Source organism: Dendropsophus ebraccatus, chromosome 11, assembly GCF_027789765.1.
Source record: "Dendropsophus ebraccatus isolate aDenEbr1 chromosome 11, aDenEbr1.pat, whole genome shotgun sequence".
NCBI lineage: Eukaryota > Metazoa > Chordata > Amphibia > Anura > Hylidae > Dendropsophus > Dendropsophus ebraccatus.
In genome coordinates, this window is record NC_091464.1 from 10,119,549 (window position 1) to 10,145,904 (window position 26,356).

The window sequence follows — 26,356 nt, forward strand, 5'->3', positions numbered from 1 at the left end:
CCTTTAAGGTTATTTTCCCACAACATCTTTTTAGGTGAAATAACAGCCGTAAATATTGGTCATGATTGTTATTATTGGCCATCATTATCATAAACAGACGTTTTTTCGCCTAATAAAAGCCGTTGTTTGAACATAGCCTAAGAGACACTAATTGGGTTTGCTGCTTTTCACCTATATTTAAATACCCCAACTGCTTAATAGGGAGTAGACTGCGGACTTAGCTAGTGCTATTTTTATAACTTGTAAATCCAGTCGTATGAGTGATTACGTAAGTTCTACGTAATTCTTGTTTACGTCCTATCTGTGGTAGTAGCCCAGCTGCATATATTGAGTAAATAGAAGTTAAAGGTGTATTTTCTGGTGAATACTGAAACCTGTGGTGTGGTGGTGTATTCTTTATATAACTTTATCAAAGAAATTGTAAAAGAAACAAAACAAACAAAATCGATCTGTTGGGTTAATTTGTATCTGTAAATGTATTTATTATTTGAGCTATTAAATAGAGATGAGTGAATTTACAGTAATGAAGTGAAGCGCTCCGTTAGCTCGGCAGTCGGATTATCAGCCAGCTGTCTTTGAAGTCTGTGCCGCTCCTCATAGGGTGACTGGAAAAGCTGGATCCAGTCCTGGGGGGATTGGAGGAGTTTACCAGGGCTGGATCCAGCTTCTCCAGTCACCCCATGAGGAGCAGCACGGACTTCAAAGACAGCCAGCTGATGAGCTGACCTCCAAGCTAATGGAGCGCTTCACTTCACTATTACTGTAAAGTAGAGTATTGTTGTATCATGTTAGCCATAGAAATCAGTAGAATAAAGAAGAAATCAGGCGATAGCCTCCAAAAGGTAACTGAGTATATTTGATTATAAGCTTTCACAGGAGGTACACAGAATTAAGGGAACCTTTTCTTGTAGATCTTCCAATGTGGTGTATGTGATCATGTGTGTGCGATGCCCCACTACAGGCCTCTATGTCACTATGTGTGTGCGATGCCCCACTACAGGCCTCTATGTCACTATGTGTGTGCCATGCCCCACTACAGGCCTCTATGTCACTATGTGTGTGCCATGCCCCACTACAGGCCTCTATGTCACTATGTGTGTGCGATGCCCCACTACAGGCCTCTATGTCACTGTGTTTGCCATGCCCCACTACAGGCCTCTATGTCACTGTGTTTGCCATGCCCCACTACAGGCCTCTATGTCACTATGTGTGTGCCATGCCCCACTACAGGCCTCTATGTCACTATGTGTGTGCCATGCCCCACTACAGGCCTCTGTCACTATGCATACCTCCCAACCGTCCCGGATCCAGCGGGACAGTCCCGATTTCGGGGTTCTGTCCCGCTGTCCCGGAACGGGCCTCAAGTGTCCCGCTTCCCAAAACATACCTGTCTCTTTAACTGCGACTGCTCTTGGTGAGCGCTCGCAGATGCGGGGCTGTGCACTGGTCGCTCTAGTGGCCGGAAGCTGCATTCTGCTTCCGGTCACAAGAGGTCTCTCTCATCCCCTGCGTTCCGGCGCAAAGCAGGAGAGTGACGTCACCAGCAGAGCCGAGAGGAAGGAGACGCTGCTGCTGGAGGGCTGAAGAACAGAACTGCAGTAAGTATGTCATTATTCCAGGGATGGTGGGGGAGGCTAGCTGACAGGGAAGGGGTTGGACATAGTGAGGGGTCCCTGGGGGGGGGTGCCGCTGCTGCCACACACTGACCACTGACTGACACTGAAGGCCATCTGACACTCAGCAGCTGCGGCCTTCAGTATCAGTCAGTGGCCACTGACAGGTCACATGCTCTGTCCCTTTCAAAGTCCTGAGCAGGCAGCTCACATACCGCCCAGCCCCCGAAGCTCTTATCTCCGGCCCCGCGGCACTGGCATTCATCTTCCCCCCTGCTTATCTTTCCCACTGCTGCTGATGAGGTCACCTGTCCGGGACAAGCAGGAGAGAAGAGAGTGAAGGGGCCTGGACATAGGAGCTGTGTGTGAGGTGTGCAAGTAGCCACTACGGGGGAGAAATCCACTGCTGTGCTGCCATGTGAGTATCCTTTTCTATTTTTCTGGTACACAGGGGGCTTTACTTAGATAGGTAGATAGATAGACCATCTATCTATCTACCTACCTATCTCTATCTATCCATCCATCTATCTATCTCCTACCTATCTGTCTATTATCTATCTATCTATCTATCTATCTATCTATTATCTATCTATCTATCTCCTATCTATCTATCTCCTATCTATCTATCTCCTATCCATCTATCTATCTATCTATCTCCTATCTATCTATCTATCTATCTATCTATCTATCATCTATCTATCTATCATCTATCTATCTATCTATATCTATCTATCATCATCTCTATAGATAGATAGGAGATAGATAGATAGGAGATAGATAATAGATAGATAGATAGATAGATGGATAGGAGATAGATAATAGATAGATAGATAGGAGATAGATAATAGATAGGAGATAGATAATAGATAGATAGATAGGAGAGAGATAGAGAAAGAAGTTTTTATTCCATCAACATGCAAAGCATTAACAAATAGTGCAGCACAGCAAACAGTCACAAACGCTACGTTTCGGCGAGTCTATCACCATTTTGAAGTGTGAAAATGGCGATCGACTCGACCAAAACGTCGCGTTTATGACTTATTTAGGGGTGTGTCTTGTGATTTAGGGGCGTGTCTTTGGGTGGGGTTAGGGGCGTGTCTTTGGGTGGGGTTAGGGGCGTGTCCATGTCCCTCTTTCCTCTCACCTAAAGTTGGGAGGTATGCACTATGTGTGTGTGCCATGCCCCACTACAGGCCTCTATGTCACTATGTGTGTGTGCCATGCCCCACTACAGGCCTCTATGTCACTATGTGTGTGCCATGCCCCACTACAGGCCTCTATGTCACTATGTGTGTGCCATGCCCCACTACAGGCCTCTATGTCACTATGTGTGTGCCATGCCCCACTACAGGCCTCTATGTCACTATGTGTGTGTGCCATGCCCCACTACAGGCCTCTATATCACCATGTGTGTGCCATGCCCCACTACAGGCCTCTATATCACCATGTGTGTGCCATGCCCCACTACAGGCCTCTGTCACCATGTGTGTGCCATGCCCCACTACAGGCCTCTATATCACTATGTGTGTGCCATGCCCCACTACAGGCCTCTATGTCACTATGTGTGTGCCATGCCCCACTACAGGCCTCTATGTCACTATGTGTGTGCCATGCTCCACTACAGGCCTCTATGTCACTATGTGTGTGCCATGCCCCACTACAGGCCCCTATGTGGGGGAAACAGGGCAGAGACTCAGTCAACGTATGAACTCACACCACTTTACTATTAACAACGGCCGGACAGATCTCCCCGTGGCTGCACATTTCTCTGGAGAGGGACACACAGTAGAAGACCTGCAGGTTACGGTCTTAATGGGACACAAAGAGAAAGAAGGGAATATATATATGTGTGTATATAAGTCTGTGATTTTTTTCAGTTCTGTATAACATCATGTCTGATGAAGGGAGCTAGACTCGAAAGCTTACACTCACATATACTCATACCTCCCAACTTTTGCAAAGAGCAAAGAGGGACATGTGCACAGCGACCCTCCATAGCCACGCCCCCATAGTGACCCTCCATAGCCACTCCCCTACAGTCACCACATGCTGCTGACTGAATAGTGCCCTATACAGTATCCAATCCCCCCAAAAATGCCCTATATAGTATCCAATCCCCCATTATAGTGCCCCACATAGTATCCAATGCCCCCATATAATGCCCCACATAGTAGCCAATCCCCGTATAGCGCCCCACATAGTAGCCAATCCCCCATATAGTGCCCCACATAGTAGCCAATCCCCCCATATAATGCCCCACATAGTAGCCAATCCTCCCATTATATGTGGCCCGACCAGAAAAACAATAAACCAGTAACTCACCTGTCCGCCGGTCCCAGCAGCTCCTCTCCCGGCAGAGCACGCACTCCCGTCACCCTCCGGGGCGGGCAGCGCGGTATACAGAGTCACTGACTGTACCGGAAGTGATTCATGATGGAGGCTGCAGGTCACTTCCGGCACAGTCAGTGACTCTGTATACCCCGCTGCCCGCCCTGAAGGATGACGGGAGTGCACGCTTTACCGGGAGAGGAGCTGCTGGGGCCGGCGGACAGGTGAGTTACTGGTTTATTGTTTTTTTGCTGGGGCCACATATAATGCGGGACACGGGGGGCCGTTCCGGGACCGCGGGAAAACCCCCCGAAAACGGGACTGTCCCGCGGAATCCGGGACGGTTGGGAGGTATGCATATACTCAGTTAGCCTCCAAAAGGTATCGCCTGATTTCTCCTCTATTCTACTTATTACTGTAAATTCACTTATCTCTAGCGTTAAAGTAAATTGCAAACTGTATTAGGAAACAGATGCCAAACTGGATAATGCAACAAATGCCCGGCCTAAAAAATGAATCGCCTAGAATCCTGTTTTAAAGGGATAGAAGAATGACACCTTCTTAGTTTGTCACTAGTCCAGAACTTTCCGCCACAGAATCCCGCCTGTCTCAGTGTGCCATAGCCCGTCTATGGGAGAGCACGCGCTCCGATGCTCTCTGCTCAAAGAAGTGACACATCACTTCTATGAGCGGTGTGCGGCCGCAGTGGAGGAATTGGTGCTCTCCCATAGACGGGCTATGGCACACTGAGACAGGCGGAATTCTGCCTAATTTACTCAGCGTGAACATACCCCTATAGTTGTAGTTTAAGGCCGAACGGCAGGGTCCCTGCTCTCCAGATGTAAAGTGTGAAGGAAGTGACTGGTTCCTTTTTAAAAGCAGTGCAAGCAAGATGGCTGCCACCATTATAATGTACTAAAACTTACCTAAAATAATGTACAAAGGCAAAATCTATCTATGTCTATTGGAATTTTTAATGAGGGCAGGAGCAATATATGCAGAGTGGTTGTTAGCTACAGTCTCCAGATTTTTCATCTCTTACAATAAAACTTTATCGTAGCCTCCAATGTATCACTGCTTATCCCGTCTCCGCTAGTTCTATCTTGTAGAATTCATAGCTTTATGTTACATACCATTATTTTAGTCCTAAACCATATGACCTCTCCACCATCAAAGTATTATGCTGGACTAAGCACCAAATGGCAGATTTTCCTGGACAGTTTAAATGTTTTTCACTGAGTTGGTAAATGTGGTGGCCGGAAGCCACAAATTTATTGACCACAGGCCAACTATCATTTCTCCTTTAATGGAGAACTCTGACCAAATCGAAAAATTTGTGCAGGAAGCGGGTGAGGGGAATATAATATACAATCTGTACTTACCTGTCTTCATCCCCCCGGCAGCACAGCGGCCTCCTCTAGTTCTTACTTCTGCTATGTCGCATCCCGGCTCAACAATTGCCCACTCGCATAGTCACTGGTCGGCTGAGTGGATACTTCCCACCTGGATGTGACAATGCAGGAATCCAGTAGAGGCAGGAGATTAGCAGCTGTCACGCGCTGTGGGGGGACGGGGACAGGTAAGTATTTTTGATGGCTTGGACAAAAAATTTGGATCCCAAATAAAACAGAGTCTAAGTGTCGATCAGAAGCCAACTTCATTTGGAGCTAGTAGTTTGCATGTGTTTGCAATACAATCAGCTACTCATCCTTTCAACAAACTTTATTTCAAATCTGAACACTGGACTTGAAGGAAGACTTCTGTCCGAAAACTGAGATTCAGCCACAAACCTGGATTTTACAGTACGGACTCTCACATCTCTATAACCTCTAAAATGGATGATAAATGGAGCAACCTGCCCCGGCTAAAGCTGTGGTGTACCCCCGGGGTGATGTTACATCGGAGGATCGGCCGGTCACTTGCTAGGTGGTCAGGTGTGACTCCACTCTGGTGGAGGTTGGCTGAGATACAGCCGGACCGTGAGGTGTTAACTCGTTACGCCAGTGCCTGGAGAGCACACAGGTGTGAAGGCACGCCTGCTTTTATTTTATAAAGCCGGTTGTACCCTTTTCCCCTGTGGTCAGTGTCCTGCCGGGTTGCTACCGGGTCCCTTTGGTAGAGTGATCATGGATGGCCAGAGTGGTGTAGTGACCCTCCTGGACTATAGGACCCGCCACCCACAGAAAGGGGAAGTGTCCCAAGGTTGCAGTGTGTGCTGTGTAGGTGGACTGCGAGAAATCACAGAGTCTCTTGAGTGTAGTTAAGCAGGTTTACTATTTGAAAATGTGCAGCAGGTAATACAGGATCAACACTACAAAGTTTCTCTGGATAAAGCACTTGAAAACACACGTGACAATAGTTCCAAATACTTGACAATACAATGACCAGATCTGTAGTGAAAGTGCAGTGTAGGATATAGACTTGTTGACTGAGTAGTGTTGAGTAGTACGTAGAAACAGAGTAGCAGAGAGGAGGATGCCGTGAGAGTCTCAAGCCATGTAGTACTGTGCTCTGCCGGGATGTTGGAGGATGAGATAGAATACCTGTGTCCATGTATTGACTTTGACTTAGTCTTCACACCACCTTATGGCCACTAGACTCGACTGAAGCTTCCTAGATAGTGACACAGGCCCCAGACCTTGTTACCTGGGATAAGCGGAATGCTGAGGGTTCCCTGCTGACACCCGCGCTGTAAGGGTACAAACATACACACTGTATACGCATCGTATTTACTGCTGTGACACGCAGCAAATACGCAGCAGATACGCAGCAGATAAGATCTAAATAACTGAACACAGCATCAAATCTGCTGCAGACTTGCTGCGTATCTGCTGCATATACGGTGTGTGTGTTTGTAGCCTTAGATAGCGTTTCTAGGCTTGCTGCAACTTTGCTCTATCTAGATCAGTTCCTAGCTCTTTGGCTCTCGTGTGGATACTGTCCTGCACTGTAAGTTCTCCTAGCCACGGCGTGGGTTGAGGTTGTCTTTGGCTTGTCCTCTCCTTAGAGGTTTTAACACTGCATAGTGCGTTGTAGCCTAACTTGTAGGAAAGTTGGTAGAGGTGAACTGTCTTGCATCCTTCCCATGAGGGGTTCTGACTAAGACTGAGGTACAGGGACCTGGCAGAGGGCCAGGGACCAGATAGCTCTCCACAGTGGTCCTATCTGGCTTGTGTCCTTCCTCCACAATGTCCAACATGAAAGGGACCATGCTCCTCCTCCACCCATGTGACTTACTTCCTCCCAGCATGTAATGTGCGCTGTGAGAGGGTGAACAGTGCAACAGAAGAAGCAAGGAGGGAGATGATAAGAAAGAAGAGAACTAGACTCCTACTGGCCTACAGATTCTGGTGACAAACAAGGAACTAATAACCCTTTACATCCTTCAGCTGTGCAGCTTCCAAATACATAATACAGTGACATCTGGTGGCGAAACTTAATACTGCTTTCATCACCATAATAACACAATAAGTACAGACTTTTGCGAGGGGTGCATATAAACATAACACCTGTGGTAGGATACCACAAAGCCGTATTAGACTGGATGCCATATATTTTCACTTTATATGTTTGCAGTCCTGGAAGTTCACGTTGTACATGACTCAGGAGAGCGCACAGGAAGCCAGAGGAAGTGTGCTCTAACTGCTGGACTGGAGGTTAAACATTAACTCTGCTCCATGATCCCTATCGGAGGGACGTTACAGACCTGATTGCTCAATGTTCTATTTCCTGCCGAGTAAACAGCACACAAGGCTTTTACATATTTACCTTATTGGAAATTCTGATCTCCTGATCGCCATGTGGTGCAATATACTACCAATAGAAACCAGTGATCCAGCACGTTACGAGGAAAAATGCCTTTATTTTCAAGTTGCAAGTGGTAACAAGTGAAACACCATAGTGCAGGAACCCCACAGAGACCAGGTGCGTTTCAAGTGCATGCGCACTCTTGTTCACTGAACAAGAGTGCGCATGCGCTCGAAACGCGCCTGATCTCTGTGGGGTTCCTGCACTATGGTGTTTCACTTGTTACCACTTGCAACTTGAAAATAAAGGCATTTTTCCTCGCAACGTGCTGGATCACTGGTTTCTTTTGGATGCTCATGTGCACACCAGCCAGGTGTGGATCCGTGACACCGAGGACTGCCGACATTCTGTGAGCTGATACTCTTTTCCTTTACTAATATACTACCAATACATGGTGAAAGGTCCGTATATGGATGTTAGACGGTAACGCATGGGGGGCATTTATTAGGTGGCGCAGTGGCCTCTACATAAATCCAGGGAGCCTTGGCTTAATAAATGTCCCCCATTGTCTAGTAGCAATTCAGTACAGTAATTCATGGAAGTAAATGTGAGGTACAAGAAGTTCCAAAAGGTCCGTAGTCCTTCCAGCTACACACTGTAGGTTGTTTGATACTATTATGTTACAGATATGATATTCGTGCTTTCTACTGTTAGGGTACTGTTACAAGAAGCAATTTATCGGCCAATTACTGGCTGTTCTGGCCGTTAATCATTTTGTGTAATTTGTCATGTTTTAAATCAACGTTCAGCTGACATGCACAATGTCGGCTGATTGTTGATTTAAAGCATGACCTAAAATCCTGATTACGATAGTGACGGTCTACTTGCCGTCTCTCCGTGTAATAGGAGTGGTGGCAGCAGACTGCCGTTCTCTCCTAAGGGCCAGCCGCATGATCTAAGGATTGTCCCGCATGGTGTCGGTGTGTGTAATAGCACTGTCAGCAAGCAGAGAGCGAAGAGCAAGCTACCACCGACCTGACAGGTTGGCGCTCGCTTGCGCTTTAAAATATCGGGCTGTGTAACACATACCTACACTTGGGTAATGCAGAAGGTAACCCCCAGCGTACTGTATGTCGAACACCTAGGTGTGCAGCACAATATTCGGTGATTGAGTGTGCCATTATCTGTACTTGTCCCCAGTCTGACTTGAGCAATGTATTATATCCCTGACTTTGTACCTTTTTTATAACTGTAGGTCACTTATATACCAGTCACACTGTACACACCCATATACACGCGTAGGAGTCTCATCAGTTTTTCTGTATTGTAAATGGACAATTTGTGCTGTAGTCATTAGGTAGGGTGAGCTGTTCTAATGTAATTCCAAATTTCTATATTCCTGAGGTGAATCAGAACTCCTCCTTCAATACAACAGATCGTATGGCAAAATGTTTCCAATATGAAATACAGAAAATGTTAAAGACCTATTCACCGAGGTTTATATTAACCTAGTAACTATAGGTCACACTTCTAAAAATATCCAATATTCTGTGCTGAAAATATTCTATTTATATGCAAAACTTTGGGTTTCTGATACACAGGGGTGTAGCGTCAAGGAAGGCAGACCATGCAACTGCTATGGGGCCTAGGCCCACCCTGGCAGAGCATGGCCTGCCTTCATGGTACAGTGCTCCAACTGACCATTAAAGCGCATCATTCACCCCAGCCCCCTCCCGGACTGCACTCGCAGACCACCCCTCGTTCCTGGACTGTGTTCAGAGTGTTCTGAGAGAGCCGCTCATAGCGCTGCCCCGGATAGGTGGCTGGAGTGAATAATGCGCCATGAGAGTGGCTCTGAGCGTCGGAGCGTTCTGAGAATGCTGCGCTGTGAGAGGTGCTCTGTGCATCATCCCGCAGGGGAGGGGTAGTCCATGAGTACTGTTTGGAGGGAGTGTGTGTAGGGGGGGGGGTTTGTAGACACTAGGATTCATTAGGCCCATACTGTGCTTTTTTTTGTTTTGTTTTTTGCTATGGGGCCCCATGAATCCTAGTTACACCCCTGCTGATACACATCCCTAAACAGCATAAACAAACTTGTTTTTATCAATTTTTCCATTTTTCTTTCTATGTTATAAAATAATCCTGATATGTTGCGGATTTCATTCTCACCACTGGGGCTAAAACTAAGCTGAGACTATCTGTTATGTCTGTGGTGACAAGAGGAGGCTGCTGTAAAGTAATCTGAGATTAAAATTGCATCCTGACTAGCTATCTGCTCTTCATGTATTCTTGATGGGTTCCAGAAAAGTAGTGGTAAATGCCCATTGAGCATGGACACCAGCATGGTGATACAATGGGTCAGCACTTTATTAAAGGGGTTATCCAGCGCTACAAAAACATGGCCACTTTTCCACCTCTCTTGTCTCCAGATTGGGTGGGGTTTCAAACTCAGTTCCATTGAAGTAAATGGAGCTTTATTGCAAACCACACCTGAACTGGAGACAACAGTAGGGGGAAAAGTGGCCATGTTTTTGTAGCGCTGGATAACCCCTTTAATGGAATTGGTTCCTGGTATGATAGGCCTAGTTTTATCTATTGAAATATTGATGTGTGTGTATTGGTAACGCTCTAGTATAAGGGGATGCTGATCATTGTGAATTATGTCACAGCCGCTCTGGTGTGGAATTGGAGTCTCCCGGCAGCTTGAATTGAACAGTTGGACAAGTTTAGAGAAGGTCACATTAAGTTCACCTGTAAAGGTTAGAGGGCATCTTAGCTTCATCTTGAAATTTTACCTGCCATATGTCCCTAACCTTTTGTGAAATCTGGTTCTTGCTCGAAAATCCACTCACCGTATTCCAGCTTGTTTTTTGCAATAATGTTATAATGTTAGGTCCCTATTACACCAACAGATTATCTGACAGATTGTTTGGATCCAAAGCCAGGAATGGACTATAAACAGAGAAAAGGTAATAAAGGAAAGACTGAGATTTCTCCTCTTTTCAAATCCATTCCTGGCTTTGGCTTAGGGCCCTATTCCACTGGACGATTATCGTTCGCATAATCATTAACGATTAACGATCTCAAACGACCGCTATTGCGAAAGACCTGAAAACGTTTACTCATTTCTATGGAACGTATTTGTGATCGTTTTTTCTTCCCAATTGCGTTGGTATCTACTGCGAACGCCTGAATGACGTCTTATTCAATGTAAACTATTTGCGAACGAGCAACGATAAAAATAGGTCCAGGTCTTATAAAGTGATCAACGATTTCTCGTTCGGTCGTTAATCGTTAACTGCATTTCAACAGCACGATTATCAGATTCGAACGATTTAACGATAATCTGAACGATAATCGTCCGATGGAATAGGGCCCTTAGAAAAATCTGTCAGATAATCTGTTGGTGTAATAGGGCCCTTAGGAAGGGTGTTTTTTGCAAGCGGCTACATCTGTGTTTACAGGTGATTATTGTTAATTGTTTTAGAAGTGTCCACGTCCGGCAAGTTTCAGCATCCACGTCCGGCCATGTTCCCCGCATCCATTTTCTCCCATGTTGCAATCCCTCCCACCCCTATCCCGTCCATGTCCGCCCAGTTTCAGCTTGGAATCTGTTTGTCTTCTGTATAGCGTAAAAATGTTGTTGGTTATTTTATTTTTATTTTTTTTTTCTCCCCTACAGAATCCTGGTATCAAATTACTGAAGCCTTTCTGGGGATCTGTTTTGGGTGATGCCTGAAAAAACCCATTGGACACGGCATGTAGGGATGGAAGCCTTGAACAGTGTGGGTAGCACGGGCAGCTGTGACAGCATGGAGAGCATTTCTTCTAACCATTCTACATTTGTAAGTATCACTCCGATTCCTCAATAATTTCCCTGATAAATGATCATTGACTGGGAAAGGTCTGTCTGACCTTGACTAGGTGTATGAGGTCTGTCCGGAAAGTATCAGCCATATAATAAGAGGATCGGGATGTGTATTGAAGATGGTGCAGGAAACCTTGGGATCTTGCACAGTTCTCCCGGTGTTTTTCACTGTTTAAAACACTATGCAAAATCCTTTCCTGGAGTCTCCAAGAGAACACATGCTCATTACAGATCAAACTCGTGTTCATCCCCTGGGGGTCAGACTGTGCGCTCTTGGTGGGTGGGAAGCAGGGAAATTATACTTACTGCTCCGGTTTTCTGTGTGTCTTCACTATTGCCGCTCAGCCAGTCAGTGTCTGAGGTGGGACACCACTTCCGGATCTCTCAGCTGAACCGGGAGGTCTGATAGTGACGGGGAATTATGCTCAGCAGCCGTTCAACAGCCTTCTTGGCACCTGAGCAGCACGCAGAACTCTCCTGAGTATGGAGTATTTTCAAGTAGCTCGGCACTGGAGTGAGTACTCTACTCAATAGGGCATGCTCGCTCCTCTCTAATGCATAGTCAATGTTGTCTAATGCCCCTCAATGTCTAGTAGGTCAGGGATTTGAATCTGTATAGTCTGGAAGGAAGAAGGGAAAGGGGGGAGACGATGGAAACCTTAACATATGTTTCAGGAGTATATCCCAAAAAGAAAAAATGCTGAACTTATGTAGCCAAAAAAATCAATCTTTTTTTTTTTCTCCTCCTTTTTATTTATTTATTTTTACTTTTACATAATTACATCAAAGATCATAAAAAACAAGTAAAGATTGAACAATCGTAATACAACCAACCAAATACAAAAATGCCACTATTCATTATACCAAAGAGACCTACCCTCCCACCACCCCCTCCACCCCCTCGCCTGATGAGGAGAGAAAGAGAAAAAACAAAAAAAAACAAAAAAAAAAAAACACAAACACTTATCCACATATATCATGTATTAGTAAAATTTTTCATAGAGTGTGACCAGTCTTTCCCAACTACCCACTTGTGGAGGGATTGGAGAAATCCATCTCTTAACCAGAGCCAATTTTGCATAGAACAGCATCCTCAGTATGGTCTTTTTTTCCCCTTAGACAATTTTAATTCGGAGGTGTCACCCTCAGGCAACCTGAGGAATTTGTGGTAACTCCACCACGAACCTCTCTTTTATTTTTTCAAACACATAGTTCCACAGCTCCACAGCAAATGTATGTACCCCGTTCTCTCATAACCACATCTTGGGCATCTACTGTGTGGCCATTTTTTTTATTTTGCACGGAAAAACGGGCGTATAATAAACTTGATGCACAATATTAAATTGAATAAGCTGATGGTGAGCGGCAGATGATACATTTCTGATATTTTTATATATAACTGACCAATTCGGAGACAATTGTCCCACCAACTCGGTTTCCCACTTACTCCGACTCTTAAATTCGTGAACCCCTTGACTCTTAATATAGTTGTACACAAATGATATACCTTTTTTCCTATACAGTTGTCCTCTTAGGCTGTTTATCAGTAGATCTGAACTGAACAGTTGAACCCTTCCAGACCTTACCAATGGGGTTAAAGCCTTAGTCTCATATATTCAAACCATGCTTTTTCTGGCACATTATATTCCACTTCCAAGGCCTGCCAACTTTTTATTGCTCCCTTACCCATCACATCACGAATAAGCATAATTCCTGCTTCATGACAATACTTCAGAGTCCCTAGTTCATAAACTGGGTACAGATTATAATTATCACACAATGGGGTAAAATCAAAGAAACCATTAACTCCTAGTATCCTCTTCAGTTCCCTCCATGTCCTAGCAATAGCTCTTACCATGACTCCATTTTTACCTACTCCTCTTTCCAACACCCCCATTTCCAATCTCTGGCAGATATCATAGGGCTCGGAATTTCCTTCCTCCCCTACACAATCCAAGATTTTTTTTAAAACCTTGCAGGGTAAACCAATATAAGTGTGAAGCTAGGTGATAAAATCTCACATCCGGTAACCCTAGACCACCTTTGTCTTTTGATACGCATAGGTAATCCATCTTTAATCGGACTTAAATATACATATTAAAATACAGTTGATAAAAAGAGAGAAACCGAACATGTAGACGATCAATCACATATGCACATATATATAGTAAAAAATTCATAGAATGTTTAATACATTGTTATTTCATATAAAGTGCTAGTGCCTATCAATTACATGTAATTATAACACAATACCTATTCTTTTAGTAAACTGCCTTTCAGTATTACCAACCCCGCTGCTCCGGTCACTGGTTGGCTGAGCAGCCAGTCCATCGGCCGGGACAGGCAGTTATAATGTCATCACAACTTGCACAGGGGGGGCGGTAGGGGTTAGGAGGAAATGCCATCCAGTGAGGGTCCTGAGGCTGGTCCTGCCGCATGGGAGAGGTAAGTCCTCTTTATCAAATTCCCCCCCACCCCTGCCGGCTGCCAGATTTTCTAAATCGTTTGACTTCTCGTTTAAATTGCAGTGCCAGCATTTTTCCTTAACACCTTCACATCAGCCATACTGCTATATACATTCCTACTGCCAATGGCTTGTACAGTAGGTGTGTGTATGTATATATCTAAGCAGCGTTAGGGGGTTTTAAGGTGTGTGGAGGCGCTTTAGTGTGATCTGCCACACACATTCATGCAGCTGCCTGTCATTAAACTCTTAAATGCTGTGATCTATAGCAATCACAGTGTTTAATGAAGTCTGACAGGAGAAGTACCTGTCACTGACTGGCAGCAAGGCAAACTCTATGGAAAGATCACCAATAATACTGGTCAATGCTATGCAAGGGCATAATGATTGCATATAAGGGGAAATAAAATAAATATTAAAGAATATACATATTCATATTATATTATATATACAGTGGTACCTTTGTTTAAGAGTAACTTGGTTTAAGAGCTCACAGATTTTCAAAATTGTGACTTGGTTTAAGAGCATTGCTTTGGTTTAAGAGCTCCCTGTACTGGGTGGGAGCGCGAGTGGAGGAGGGGTATGGTCATAGCGGGGTCTACAGCCCTGTACTCTGACCCAGGAAGTTTCCCTCACCTTCCAAATCATAGCAGATCCACTTCAGGCTGGGGCTTACATCAGGGGACAGGACAGTGGAGGTAATCTCTCCATAGCTGTAACCCCTCTCTCCCCGGACAGAGAGCGCTGCATGTATGTGCCCACATCTGCCCTGCTCATTCCTTCATGCTCCCTGCAGTCTGTCAGCCCTTGTGTTTCCCATCCTCTCCATTACTGTATAGTACTTATAATATCACATATTCTGCTGTTTCTGAATGTTTGTTTCATCTATTTTACATGTTCAGAATAATAAATCATTATTTTATTTTTATTTTTTTAATTTTATATATATATATATATATATATATATATATAATATATATATATATATATATAATATATATATATATATTTTTTTTTTTTTTAACATATTTGTATAATGGGAAAGGGGGTGATTTAAACTTTAACTGGGGGAGGGGTTTAATATTATATATATATATATATATATATATATATATATATATATATATATATATATATATATATATATATATATAATAAAGTTTAAAACACCTCCTTTCCCATTATACAAATATGTTAAAAAAAAAAAAAAATATATATATATATAACACCGCCATACTAAACTTGACCAATATCGCCATACTGTGACAAATTAATAATAACACCATACCAGACCTGACCAAAACCACCATACTGTGACTGGATAACAACTCCATACCAGACCTGACCAATACCACCATACTGTGACTGGGTAACACTGCCATACCTGACCTGAACCCTCCATACCCCCCCCCCCCCCCATCTCCTCTCAAAAACACACTAGAGTTACTAGCAAGTCTGAAAGGTATGTGAGAGACAAAAAAAAAACACATAAGTTTTATTTTCCTCCCCCTGCTCCCTGGCACTGTGTGTGTGTGTGCGTGTGTGTGTCTGTGTATATTTATTTGTGTGTATATATGTGTGTGTGTGTATATGTATGTATGTATGTATATATATATATATATATATATATATATATATATATATTATTATAAAAACCTTACAATATTGTTCCCATACAGGGAATGCAAAGTGAAGACTGGTCTGGAGTCCATTATAACCTATGAAGGGGGGAGGGGGATGAATGGACAGGGAAAGCAGAGAAAGCAAAGAAGTTTGAATCCACTGTTTTGTGTACCCAATCTCCAGAGGTCAGAAAGGTCACTGCTAGTCTGTGATCTTGATGAGATAAGATTGCAGGACGCCAATACTGTGGTAGTTGGTCGGAGTGCCGGTTAAGCACACGGGTATGGAGGCACACCTGCTTTGATTTTAGGATGACTGGCTATACCCTTTCCCCTGTGGTCGGTGACTTGTCGGGCTGAGAAGGGGGTCCCTTGGGTACTTATCATGGTGGTGTGGAGTGGAGCTGTGACCCACCCAGACTATAGGTACCACCACCCACAGAAAAGGGAGGTGACCCAAGGATGGAATAGTGACGGTGTAGGTGCCAGAACAATAATCACTAAGTCCTGTTACCAGGACTTGCGCTGAGAAGTAGAGTGAGCTTAAAGTTGTAGAGAGGAGTTTGTGTTGAGGGTTCAGAGTAGTAGAGAGGACTTTGTGCTGAGAGTCCCAACCCAGGGTAGAAGTATGCTCTGCTGGAACTTTAGAAGTAGTAGAATACTGAAGACTTGAGAATAGAAGACTACTTGTGCCCGTGTTTTGACCTTTGTTGTCGCTGTACCACCTGTTGGCCTACAGTGTCGGGTGACCTGTCCTCCTAGGGTGATACAAGCTCCAGAACTTGTTACCTGAGTTGAGAAAGATGGCCAAATTACCTGGTTACACCTGCGCTGAAAGAGAGAGTATGTAGGCTTGTAGCAACTTTGCTCTAACCGGATTAGTTCCTCTTGTTTCAGGATACTGTTCTGCACTTTAAGAGATGTTCACAGCGTGCTCAGTGCTTTCCATATGTCTTTCCACTACCACACTCATAACTAGACTACACTGGACTGACTAAGAAAGTTCAGAGAGAAGGAGAATAGAGAAAGGTGAAGAAGAGAAAAGAGCTCTCATAAGTATGCAGATAACAACTAACCAATAACCCCTTGTTTACTACAGCTGTGCAATATACAAGTGCAGATACATATAGTAGCGACATCTAGTGGCAAAACTTAGGTACAACTTTTACTTGGATTACAGGATTTTGGAGGGGTGTATAGACCAGTAACACTCGTGGTGGGACATCACACAGAGCTACCTTTTCTCCCCTTCATGTTAACTTGTCCCCCTCGGCCCCTCCCCTCTCCATAATTGACACAGAAATCCTGCTTCTTCTGAAGTGAGGGGCAGTAGGAAAACAGCTTTTTCAGTACGAAAGGAAACTCTTTTGCGTAATAAAAAATTACAGAGATTCTTAAAATCTCCTGTACTATTGATAGTTATTGATAGCATTGAACCCGGGGACAGATGTGCATTCCCTGCCTGAGCCGGGCGAGCACACGCCTAGCTGCTCAATGATTAACCTGCAGAGAGAACATTAGCATTTCCTAGGCGGAATATTGTGAACATTTCTCTATGTAATCTTTAATATTTATGCAGAGAATTGGCCGTAAAATTGATTTGGTTACTAATAATAATCATTTACCTTTGTCCCTGTTCAACAAGTTATCTACCTGTACATATGGTTTGGTGTTTACGCAGCTACGTTGTACACCTAGTGCACAGGTTATTGAATAAGAAAACATTCCACTTAGAGAATGTTAAAGGAGAAGTCCGGCCATTTTAAAATTCTGGCAGGGGAAGAGGAAAATTTTATTAGGAGTAGGACCCCTACTTGACTTGGTGGAGGGGGGGGGGGGAGGCCTGTTCCCACCGATGGACTGGCTGCTCAGCCAATCAGTGACTGGAGCAACGACCACCCCAGTCACTGACTGGCCAGTCCATCAGCCGGGTCGTGTTAGCGCTGGAGATCCTGTAGCCCGGCGGGGTCCCGCGGCCGGTCCCGCCGCTCACTGCGAGCACAGGGAATCAAATAAGTTTGTAATCCGAGTTACCATTGTAGAGAGGGATGCACACTGGAGGTCCACAATCCCAATAATGTGGGCCAGTACAACATAATCCAACAGCATCCAGTTACAAAAACGTTTTTAACCCACATTGACTATAGCTCCTACTGCAATCAATTACTTATGACATGATTCAAAGAGTCCAACAGCATCCAGTTAGAAAAGTCTTCAAAAACTTAATTCAGGCACCTAGTGGAGCATACACCGTTTGTAACCCGCATTGACAAAGACCCTACATGGGTCGAAATGTTGCATGTTGTACTTGGCACCTTATTTATTTTGGAGCCAAGTGCAACATACAACATTTCTACCCACGCATTTCGACTCTAGCAACCAATCAGATTCCACTTTTCATTCCTCACAGATTCTTTGGAAAATGAGAGGTGGAAGCTGATTGGTTGCTAGGGGCAACTGAGCCAGTTTCACTTTACACCATGTTTGATAAATCTCCCCCATAGACTATAATGAAGCTATCTGTTATGATTACTGAGCAGCCTGGGATTGGGTTGTACAGCTATCGTGGTCTAACCCTGGCTATATCTCTTGATCACAGCTGGTCTCGGCAGTGAGACCTGCCGTGATCATTATCATAAGTTATTTTTAATGATGGTGACTTTTAAGTCCGGCTGTTTATCTTGTTCATTCTCTGAATTTACTTTCGATGACTAATAATGTCTTGGCTGTTACACATTATATCACACCTGCCGCTTGCAGCAGTATAATTAACATGTATGTATGTTCCTCTTTCTTGTACAGAGTGGAGATGGATATGATCATCTTTCAGCTGAAGAACGGGAATGCTTAATGTTTCTAGAGGAAACCATCGACTCTCTGGATAATGAAGATGATAGTGGGGTATCCAATGATGAACTGGAGGTGACGGAAAAATCTAACAGCCATTCAGCGACAGAACCAACAAAAGTTCCAGCTTCAGATGGTAAGACTATGTACTGTCACTAGATATCATCCCTGCCAGATGGAATTAAAGGAGAAGTCCGGCCATTTTTAAATCCTTCAGCCGACGGGGGGAATTTGATCAGCAGTAGGAACTTACCTGTCCCTGTGCCTTCAGTTAGTGGCAGCGCCAGCCACGGGACCCCTGCTGGGCTCCGGGTTCTGCAGCACTGACACGTCACGACCCGGCCAATGGACTGGTCGCTCAGCCAGTCAGGGTGTGGGAAGCCGCTCCAGTCACTTATTGGCTTAGCGGCCAGCCCATTAGCCGGGACAGGGAGGTCAGCACAACTTGGGGGGGGATGCCTTCTGGTGGGGGTCCCAAGGCCGGTCCTGGTGTTCACCATGGGCACAGGGAAAAGTAAGTTCCTACTCTTGATCAAATTACCCCCCTGCCGGCTGCCAGATTATAAAAACATCCGGACTTCTCCTTTTAATCGTTACTGACCACTGCAGAACCAGATTTTGAGTTGCTGCTGGTTTATTGCTTAAAGGAGCTTTTCAGTTTTGGAAAAAACATGAGTGGTCTCTTCTAAAAACCCCTCTCCACCTGTCCTCAGGCTATGGTAATATGACAACACTGCAGTACCACACACATACTGAGAACAGGAGTGGTGCTGTTTCTGCATAACCCAGTCCCGCCAAATAGAGTTTTTAATATCACCTGTAGCTTTCTGTTCCCTGATTCCAAGGTGTTCTTACTTTCTTTCTATGACACCCCATTCCTGAATTACAGGAGCTTTACTGTTTTAGTTGTTTTTTCTGCACTTGTCACTGCAAGAAAGTAACAATATACCCATGCATCCCATGGTCTCCATAAACCTTAGAATTTGATTGGCCGATCTCGTCGCCAGTAGTGGATTTGGCTGGCAATCGAAGTGGTATGGGGCCCCTGTGAACAACAATGGACAGATGATGTTAGTGGTGATGGAAAATCATGGTTGACCCCTTTGTCCAGAAAGAAATAAGCCGCAGCAAGAGCGCTCTCGCTGCAGCTTACCCTTCCCCATGCCAAAGACAACACAAGAGCGATGGGCCAGGTGGCGGGCGGAAGAGATACCTGACATCTATAAGATTGTTCAGCTGTCAGTCATTGAAGGTGTATGGGCACCTTTTAGTGTTACTGTGCTGGCACTGGTGTTGGGCAGAATTCATGGGAGCACAATATGGTGCATTTATTTGATTTATTACTGCCACTAACACCCTCCTGATTGTGGGTCTGTTGATCTAGACTAATGGTGCATTTACACAGAGAGATTTATCTGACAGATTTTGGAAGCCAAGGCCAGGAATGGATTTGAAAAGAGAAGTTTCAATCTCTTCTTTATGACATGTTCTCTATTTATAGTCTGTTCCTGGCTTTGGCTTCAAAAATCTATCAGATAAATCTCTCTCTGTGTAAACGCACCATTAGGGCCCTATTACACGGAGCAATAATCGGACAAATCGGCCCAAATATGGCTCCGTGTAATAGAGACAACAATCAGCCAATGAAACAATTATTGGTTGATCGTTTCTTTAGGTCCAGACCTAAAATCATTGGCTGCCGATGGCGCATCACTACATGTAATAACTACGTGTAACAATGTGTGGCCAAGGCTGACGATTGAACAAACAGTTAATACATTACCAGTCCACACTCCCGGTCTACTCCTGCCGGCTTCCTTGTCCTGCGGCTGCAGCTTCAGTGCGGCCTGTCTGAGCTGACACACCGCTCAGCCAATTACTGGCCGTGGCGAGCTGCAGGGCAGGAGAACACCGGGAAGACCAAGGAGTGGTGATGTATTAACTGTTTGGGCAAGGGCTGCACGGACATCACTAACGAGGTGTAATATATATACATGTTGCAGTGAAATGATGGAATCCAGGGATTTGATCAAATCCGGGGAAATGATGAAATGACCGTGCCGTCCATCATTTACCTGAAGAAAGTCAGGGATTTGATCAAATCCCTGACCCCTTTCAGGGAAATGATGGTATGAATTCTATCATATCACCCCCTGCGACATACCTCCTAGCAGGCACCACTGCACAGGAGCAGAAACAGGTGGGCCAATGATAGCACGCCAGCGGCGTCCTGTCACCTCCCAGCAGCAAGCGGGCAGACGGCGAGGAGGAGGACCAAGATGGCGCCAGAACTCCTCCCTGGACCTCCCGGCAGGCATATGGCGGCGGAGGCAGGATGGCGTGGGGGAGAAGAGAGGCAATACAGTAAGCAACTTCTATGTTGCAGGGGAAATGAGAAGGGAGCAGAGAGGAAGCAGAAGGGGAGTAGAGCGGCACGCCTTCCGGCAAGCATATGGCGGCGGGGCGGACAGGCTGGGGGAGCAGAGAGGCAATACAGTAAGCAAATTCTATGTCGCAGGCGAAATAATAGAATTCATTCCATCATTTCCCTGAAAGGGATCAGGGATTTGATCAAATCCCTGACTTTCTTCACGGAAATGATGGAACCGCTTGGTCATTTCATCAATTTCTATCATTTCACTGCTACATACATAGAGTACAGGCCTTGCTAAACGATTATTGGGCCGTGTTATAGGCGTTCGTTTACAATATTGATTGGGCCGCCATCTGCCCATCTAATAGGACCCTAATAAAGTCAAAGATTCTTATGATATGTTTTATATATTCCATATGAATATTATATCTGCAGAACTGACAAATATCCAAGTAAGGTCAGTAATTTCGTGTCCCTGCTCGGCTACTGCATTGATCATTGTACGTGAGCTTCACAAGGGGTGTGTCATCCGTACAAAAGCTTTGCCTTCTTAATCCATGTGAGCATTCTCTGTAAAAGTTAAGCCCTTTTAACATTGTTGACTGGCTGCAAACTCTTACATAAGAGGCACATCATGTAATTATTGGCAGCTCTGTATGACCAATTGCACAGGTATGGAATGTCTAAATATACCTGCAAGGGTGTGATTAAACACCCAAAAATTTAGTTTCCCATCATAGCATCAGGATCCTCCCTTCCTTATACACCATGTTCTATGCTGCTCAGAACATTGGGTGCTAGGAACAAGTCCACATTCTACATGAGATATTACTGATGCTAATTACCAGTCTAGTAAATATTTATAATAAAAGGATCAGGTTTCTGTAAAGCATTCTATATTTTCTTGCAAGGCTTGTTACTTTTACCCATCCAGTTGGGCTTTGACCTTTTGGAACTGGGGCAGTTTGTGGTGGCGTGGATTCCACTAGTCATTGTGCAGAAATATTGGCCCATGTAGACAGTATCTCCTCTTGCAGCTGCGCGCAGTACTTGCTTGAGTATTGAGTACTTTCAAGTGGCCCGATACTCGAGGGAATACTATACTGGTTAGGGCATGCTGGCACATCTCTAGTACTGACATGTTCTGAAAAGATCACCCTACCCCGCAGCATGATACACTGAAAACTGCATGTGATTGGTCCTGACACTATTACAGGTGAAGGACAGAACTCCCGGAAGACTACATATTACAGGTGTATTACAACACAGTCAACAGCGCTTACGGGAGTTCCATACTCTGCTCGCGTCATTAGAAGACTGCCCATCTACAGGATTTTTCAGTGTAAATTACGGCGATCCTAAAATAAGTAAACTTAAATATACATACAGGGATGCTCCAGTTGTTACATAGTTGTTACATGTTTTACCCAAGTAAAGAAGCAGAAATCTTGGAGAAATCTCCTCCTTTTGTATATTAAAAATTGTAGTTTTGTGCCATTGAAGTGATGAATACTAAATGAAAAATACTAATTTAAGCATTTTTTTTTAAATATTTTTCTAGGCAATGATAAAACAAAACCAACAACAGCAGTCTTTCCTAAATTGGAGGAATGGGCCTCTGTTGCCAAAATACCCCAGGGATACCACAGTTTTCCAAGGATTGTTCAAGCTTCTCGTGAGGAAACCTCAAAGCATACAACTGACTCGAGGCTCACAGATTCTGCCTCGGATCATACAAAGTCCTGGCATGGGAAACCAAAAAGTATGTCTGCCATTAGCAGACCACAGACAGGAGACCCTCTCATATCTGACTTGTTAATAATACCACCACCTGAACCATTCCGAGATCCTCAAGTTATAGATAAGAGACGTTCTGTTACCGATCCCACAGATGCACGTGAGGTTAGATACGAAAGAGCACCATTAAGACCAGCTACAATCTCAGAATATAAGGAGATACAACCTATAGTAAAACCAATTAATACACCAGCACCATTACTGTTTCCAAGGGTTTCCTCCCCAAAAGCTGACACAGGTTCACCAGAAACTTTTAGTCAGACTGAAGAAAAATCTGTGGAGGTCAAACAAGGCCCCCCAACTGCACCAAAGCCACGTACACTGCCACCACACATAGTTATTAAGTCAAGCTCGGGAGTGGTTTCCAGTCTGGACCCACAGAAGAGACCAAGAACTTTTTCAGCACATGAAAGGATTATGGACAAGGCTAATGAACCTCCAATCCTAAAAGTTCCTCATTCGAAGGAGCAAGAACGTGCTAGGATTGAGGCACTACAGAAATTAGGTTTGGATGTTAAGTCAAGTTCACAAGAGAATATTTCAATGAGGTCCTCGAAGACTGATCTTTCTCTAACACAAGGTGGTAATGACCAAGGCTACAAAGATGGTAACCGGAAAAGTGATGTTCCTCAGCAGGATACAGTGGATTTTATGGGGGCAATTCCTGCAACACCTTCAATTGTTGTACATAAGACAGATGATGTTCATGTAAGAAATGGAAGTCCTAGCAGAAACAGATTGAGCATAAAATCGAACTCTCTAGAGAAAGATGACCTTGTGCCTGTAATAACACCTCCTATTCAGAAAGACCCTAATACTGCTGAAGTCCCTCCACAACATCCTATTAAAAGTAGTATTTTTGGGAGAAACAGGCCCAGCGTAAAAGTAAATACCCAAGACAAAGTAGAGGATGTAGTAATTCCATCACCCAAGCCTTTAAATGAGGTTCCCACTCTCTCTGAAGGTTCCTTTAAGAGCATTGAAGCAGACACTGTGAAGCACACATCGCATTCGCGGCCCCAGTCAAAAGAAGACGCCAAATCTGATAAACCTGCCAATGCAGCAGGTGAAATATATACTGGATCAGATGTGGCTTTAAAAAGTCCAAAACAGGTTATCGATAGAAAACCTTCAACCTTGAAAACAAGCTCTATGGAGAAAGTAATTGCTGTTCCAGAAACTAATCCTGTACCATTGAAACTCTCTGACCATTTATCAAAAGGTGAGAAACCTCAGGAAAAATTGGGTTCTTCTGAGAATATTAGTGTGATCAGTACCAGTCCTGGAAAAACCTTTAGTTTTCCTCGACCAAAAGAGGTTGTGGTGGCTCACCGCAGCACCAGAGACGATAAAGTACAAGGGAATGATAAAGTCCTCGAAAAGAGCAACAGGCATAGCACTCATTTTGAGCCCTCCAATGAATCCTACTTGCGTTTTCCTCAAGGCTCAGTTCCTGGTCTCCGACATATCAACATTAAGGCAAACACTTTGGAGCGATCTGGAGTTGGCCTTAGTGGTTCCATGTCGAGCATAGAAAAGGAGCCTCAAAAGGCAAGCAGCTCTTTTTTCAAAAAACCATTGTTTTCAGGAAACTTCTTGCGTAACAGTAGGCCGAGGCCGGCATCCCTCGGCACCGGAAAAGACTTTGCTGGTCTGGAGCCGTCTACAGTAGAACCAGAACCTACCGAGAAGCGGTCTTTCTTTTCAAGGCATGCTCGCTCATCTGCTCCTATTACTAGCGTTAAGATTACTCCTAAGGGAACTTCAGAGGAACACCGGAAAGAAGCACTGAAAAAACTTGGTATACTAAAGGAATAAAACGGTGGCAAACAATGTACATTGTATGAACTGGACTGAAAGATAATGTGCATTTACAGGGCAGTCTTATAGTGTCATCCTGTTTTAGCCATAAGGCTGTTGTTTTTTTTTTTTTTTTTTTTAACTTGAGACACCCCCACACCCCTTCCTTTATTAAAACAGCAATTTATCATGTTAACCTAAAGGCCTTTTTTTTAATTTTTTTTAATTACATTGTAACCTATTGGAAATTCTATTGATATTTAAACCCTTTGTTGGTTCATAGGCTTTAAAGGCAATCTTCTTTAAGAGTACCATATAGTAACGACTGCCTCTGTGATTTGCACACTTTTTCTTTCTTTTTTTTTAATTGTAAGTCATGGGCCCATTGTATTCGTTACATGTGAGCATTTTGTGTCCACCTTTCGCTTGTGGCTTTCTACCCATTACTGTGCATAGGGAGGCAGCTGTTAATCACCTATAGGAATGGCGAGGAGTTGTAATACCACACACAACCTGAGGACAGGGGTGGTGCTGTTTTTGCAAGAAAGTAGCTGTTGGCTTATTCTAATCATGGATAACCTCCTTATAAGATGTATATAGTTATATTTAATCCCTTGATGGTAGAAATGTTGCTGCCCGATACAGCTGGATGTTTGTACATAACTGTGAACCCCATGGCACATATTATCAGGGATTCATCATTGTAAAGCACTTCTTTATTTTATCCTTGGTCCTATGTGCTGCATATGCTGCACTGTAATATTTACCCCCTTTGTTTCTAATATTCTTCCATTCTTCAGTGAAGTATTTTATTTAACTTGTGGAATAACCAGTCGTTTGTTGGTATTGGGGTAACATACAGTCTTCTAACACATGAATGTAAATAGATATAGTGTTAATTCTTTGTTCTATAATGTTATGTTGAGTATAATTGTATGTTGTATGAATGGATCGAGAATTTTTGTAAATGTCTCATTGTAATCTCCTATCTGCCAATTCACGTAGAACTGTGAAAGCCTTTAACGTTTGTAGACGCGATATAGATCGACGTAGAATACAGAGATGCTTTTGGTTTATGTCTTTTTTGTTTTATTGCATTCAATTTACTTGTACGTTACCGCATTAATAAAATTTTATTAAACCGTTTTTGATTTATTATTTTTTTTTTTTATTTTAATCTGTAATTTGATCAAATGTCATCGGGACTCTTAAAAAAAAAAAAAAGTAGGCTCAGGTGGAGCTACATAAATGGAGGAAAAAAAAAAAACCTGATCCTCATTGCCACTATCTGGTTCCACTGTTCAGCACTGTCTCAACTCAAGTACCATATTTTCAGGCGTATAAGATGACCCCTGACTCTTAAGCAGATTGTCAGGGGTTTGCCAGAAAATGGTAAACCCTGCCTGACCGCAGCTCTTCTGCGGTCAGGTAGGGGTTAACTGCAGCTAAATAAAATTAAAAAAAAAACCACTTAACTCACCTAGGGCCCGTTCCCGGCCTCCGCGCCTCCCGTACCGTACACTACCTGTGTTGGAGATCGCCGAACCTCTCCCGGGCAGCCGAGCATCTCCAAGCCTCTCCGATGATACAGTTGGTGGTTCGCCCATCTCCGTCTTTGGGGCAGGTAGTGTACGTCACACTGCCTGCGCCGGCAACGGTACGGGAGGCTCGGGGAGGCCGGGAATGGGCCCTAGGTGAGTTAAATGTTTTTTTTTTTTTTATAGCGGTCGCCCCATACAGTGGGGATAGGGCCCCTTTTGAGCCCCCCCACCGTATGGGGTGACCATACCCGGCATATAAGACGACCCCGACTTTAACACTGATTTTTCGGGGTTAAAAAGTCGTCTTATTTGCCGGAAAATACGGTAGGTGCACACTTAGCCAGTCCCTAACCAC

The 26,356-nt window shown here is 44.1% G+C and overlaps 1 protein-coding gene across 4 annotated transcripts in view; it reads left to right on the plus strand.

The window, feature by feature from the left end:
• The window catches only part of C11H1orf116 (chromosome 11 C1orf116 homolog), a 38,686-nt gene extending 13,080 nt beyond the window's left edge, over positions 1–25,606 (plus strand). For 2 of the 4 annotated variants that reach the window (XM_069945365.1, XM_069945368.1), the window contains exons 2-4: positions 11,371–11,533; positions 18,445–18,625; positions 22,425–25,606. In XM_069945365.1, coding sequence (XP_069801466.1) covers positions 11,420–11,533; positions 18,445–18,625; positions 22,425–24,478 — 2,349 coding nt within the window. In that variant the 5' untranslated portion in view covers positions 11,371–11,419 and the 3' untranslated portion in view covers positions 24,479–25,606. Of the gene's footprint in view, positions 1–7,971; positions 8,150–10,634; positions 10,658–11,370; positions 11,534–18,444; positions 18,626–22,424 lie in introns of those variants that run through there. The other 2 variants (XM_069945366.1, XM_069945369.1) reach the window with 2 other exon arrangements.
• Positions 25,607–26,356: the final 750 nt, after the last annotated feature.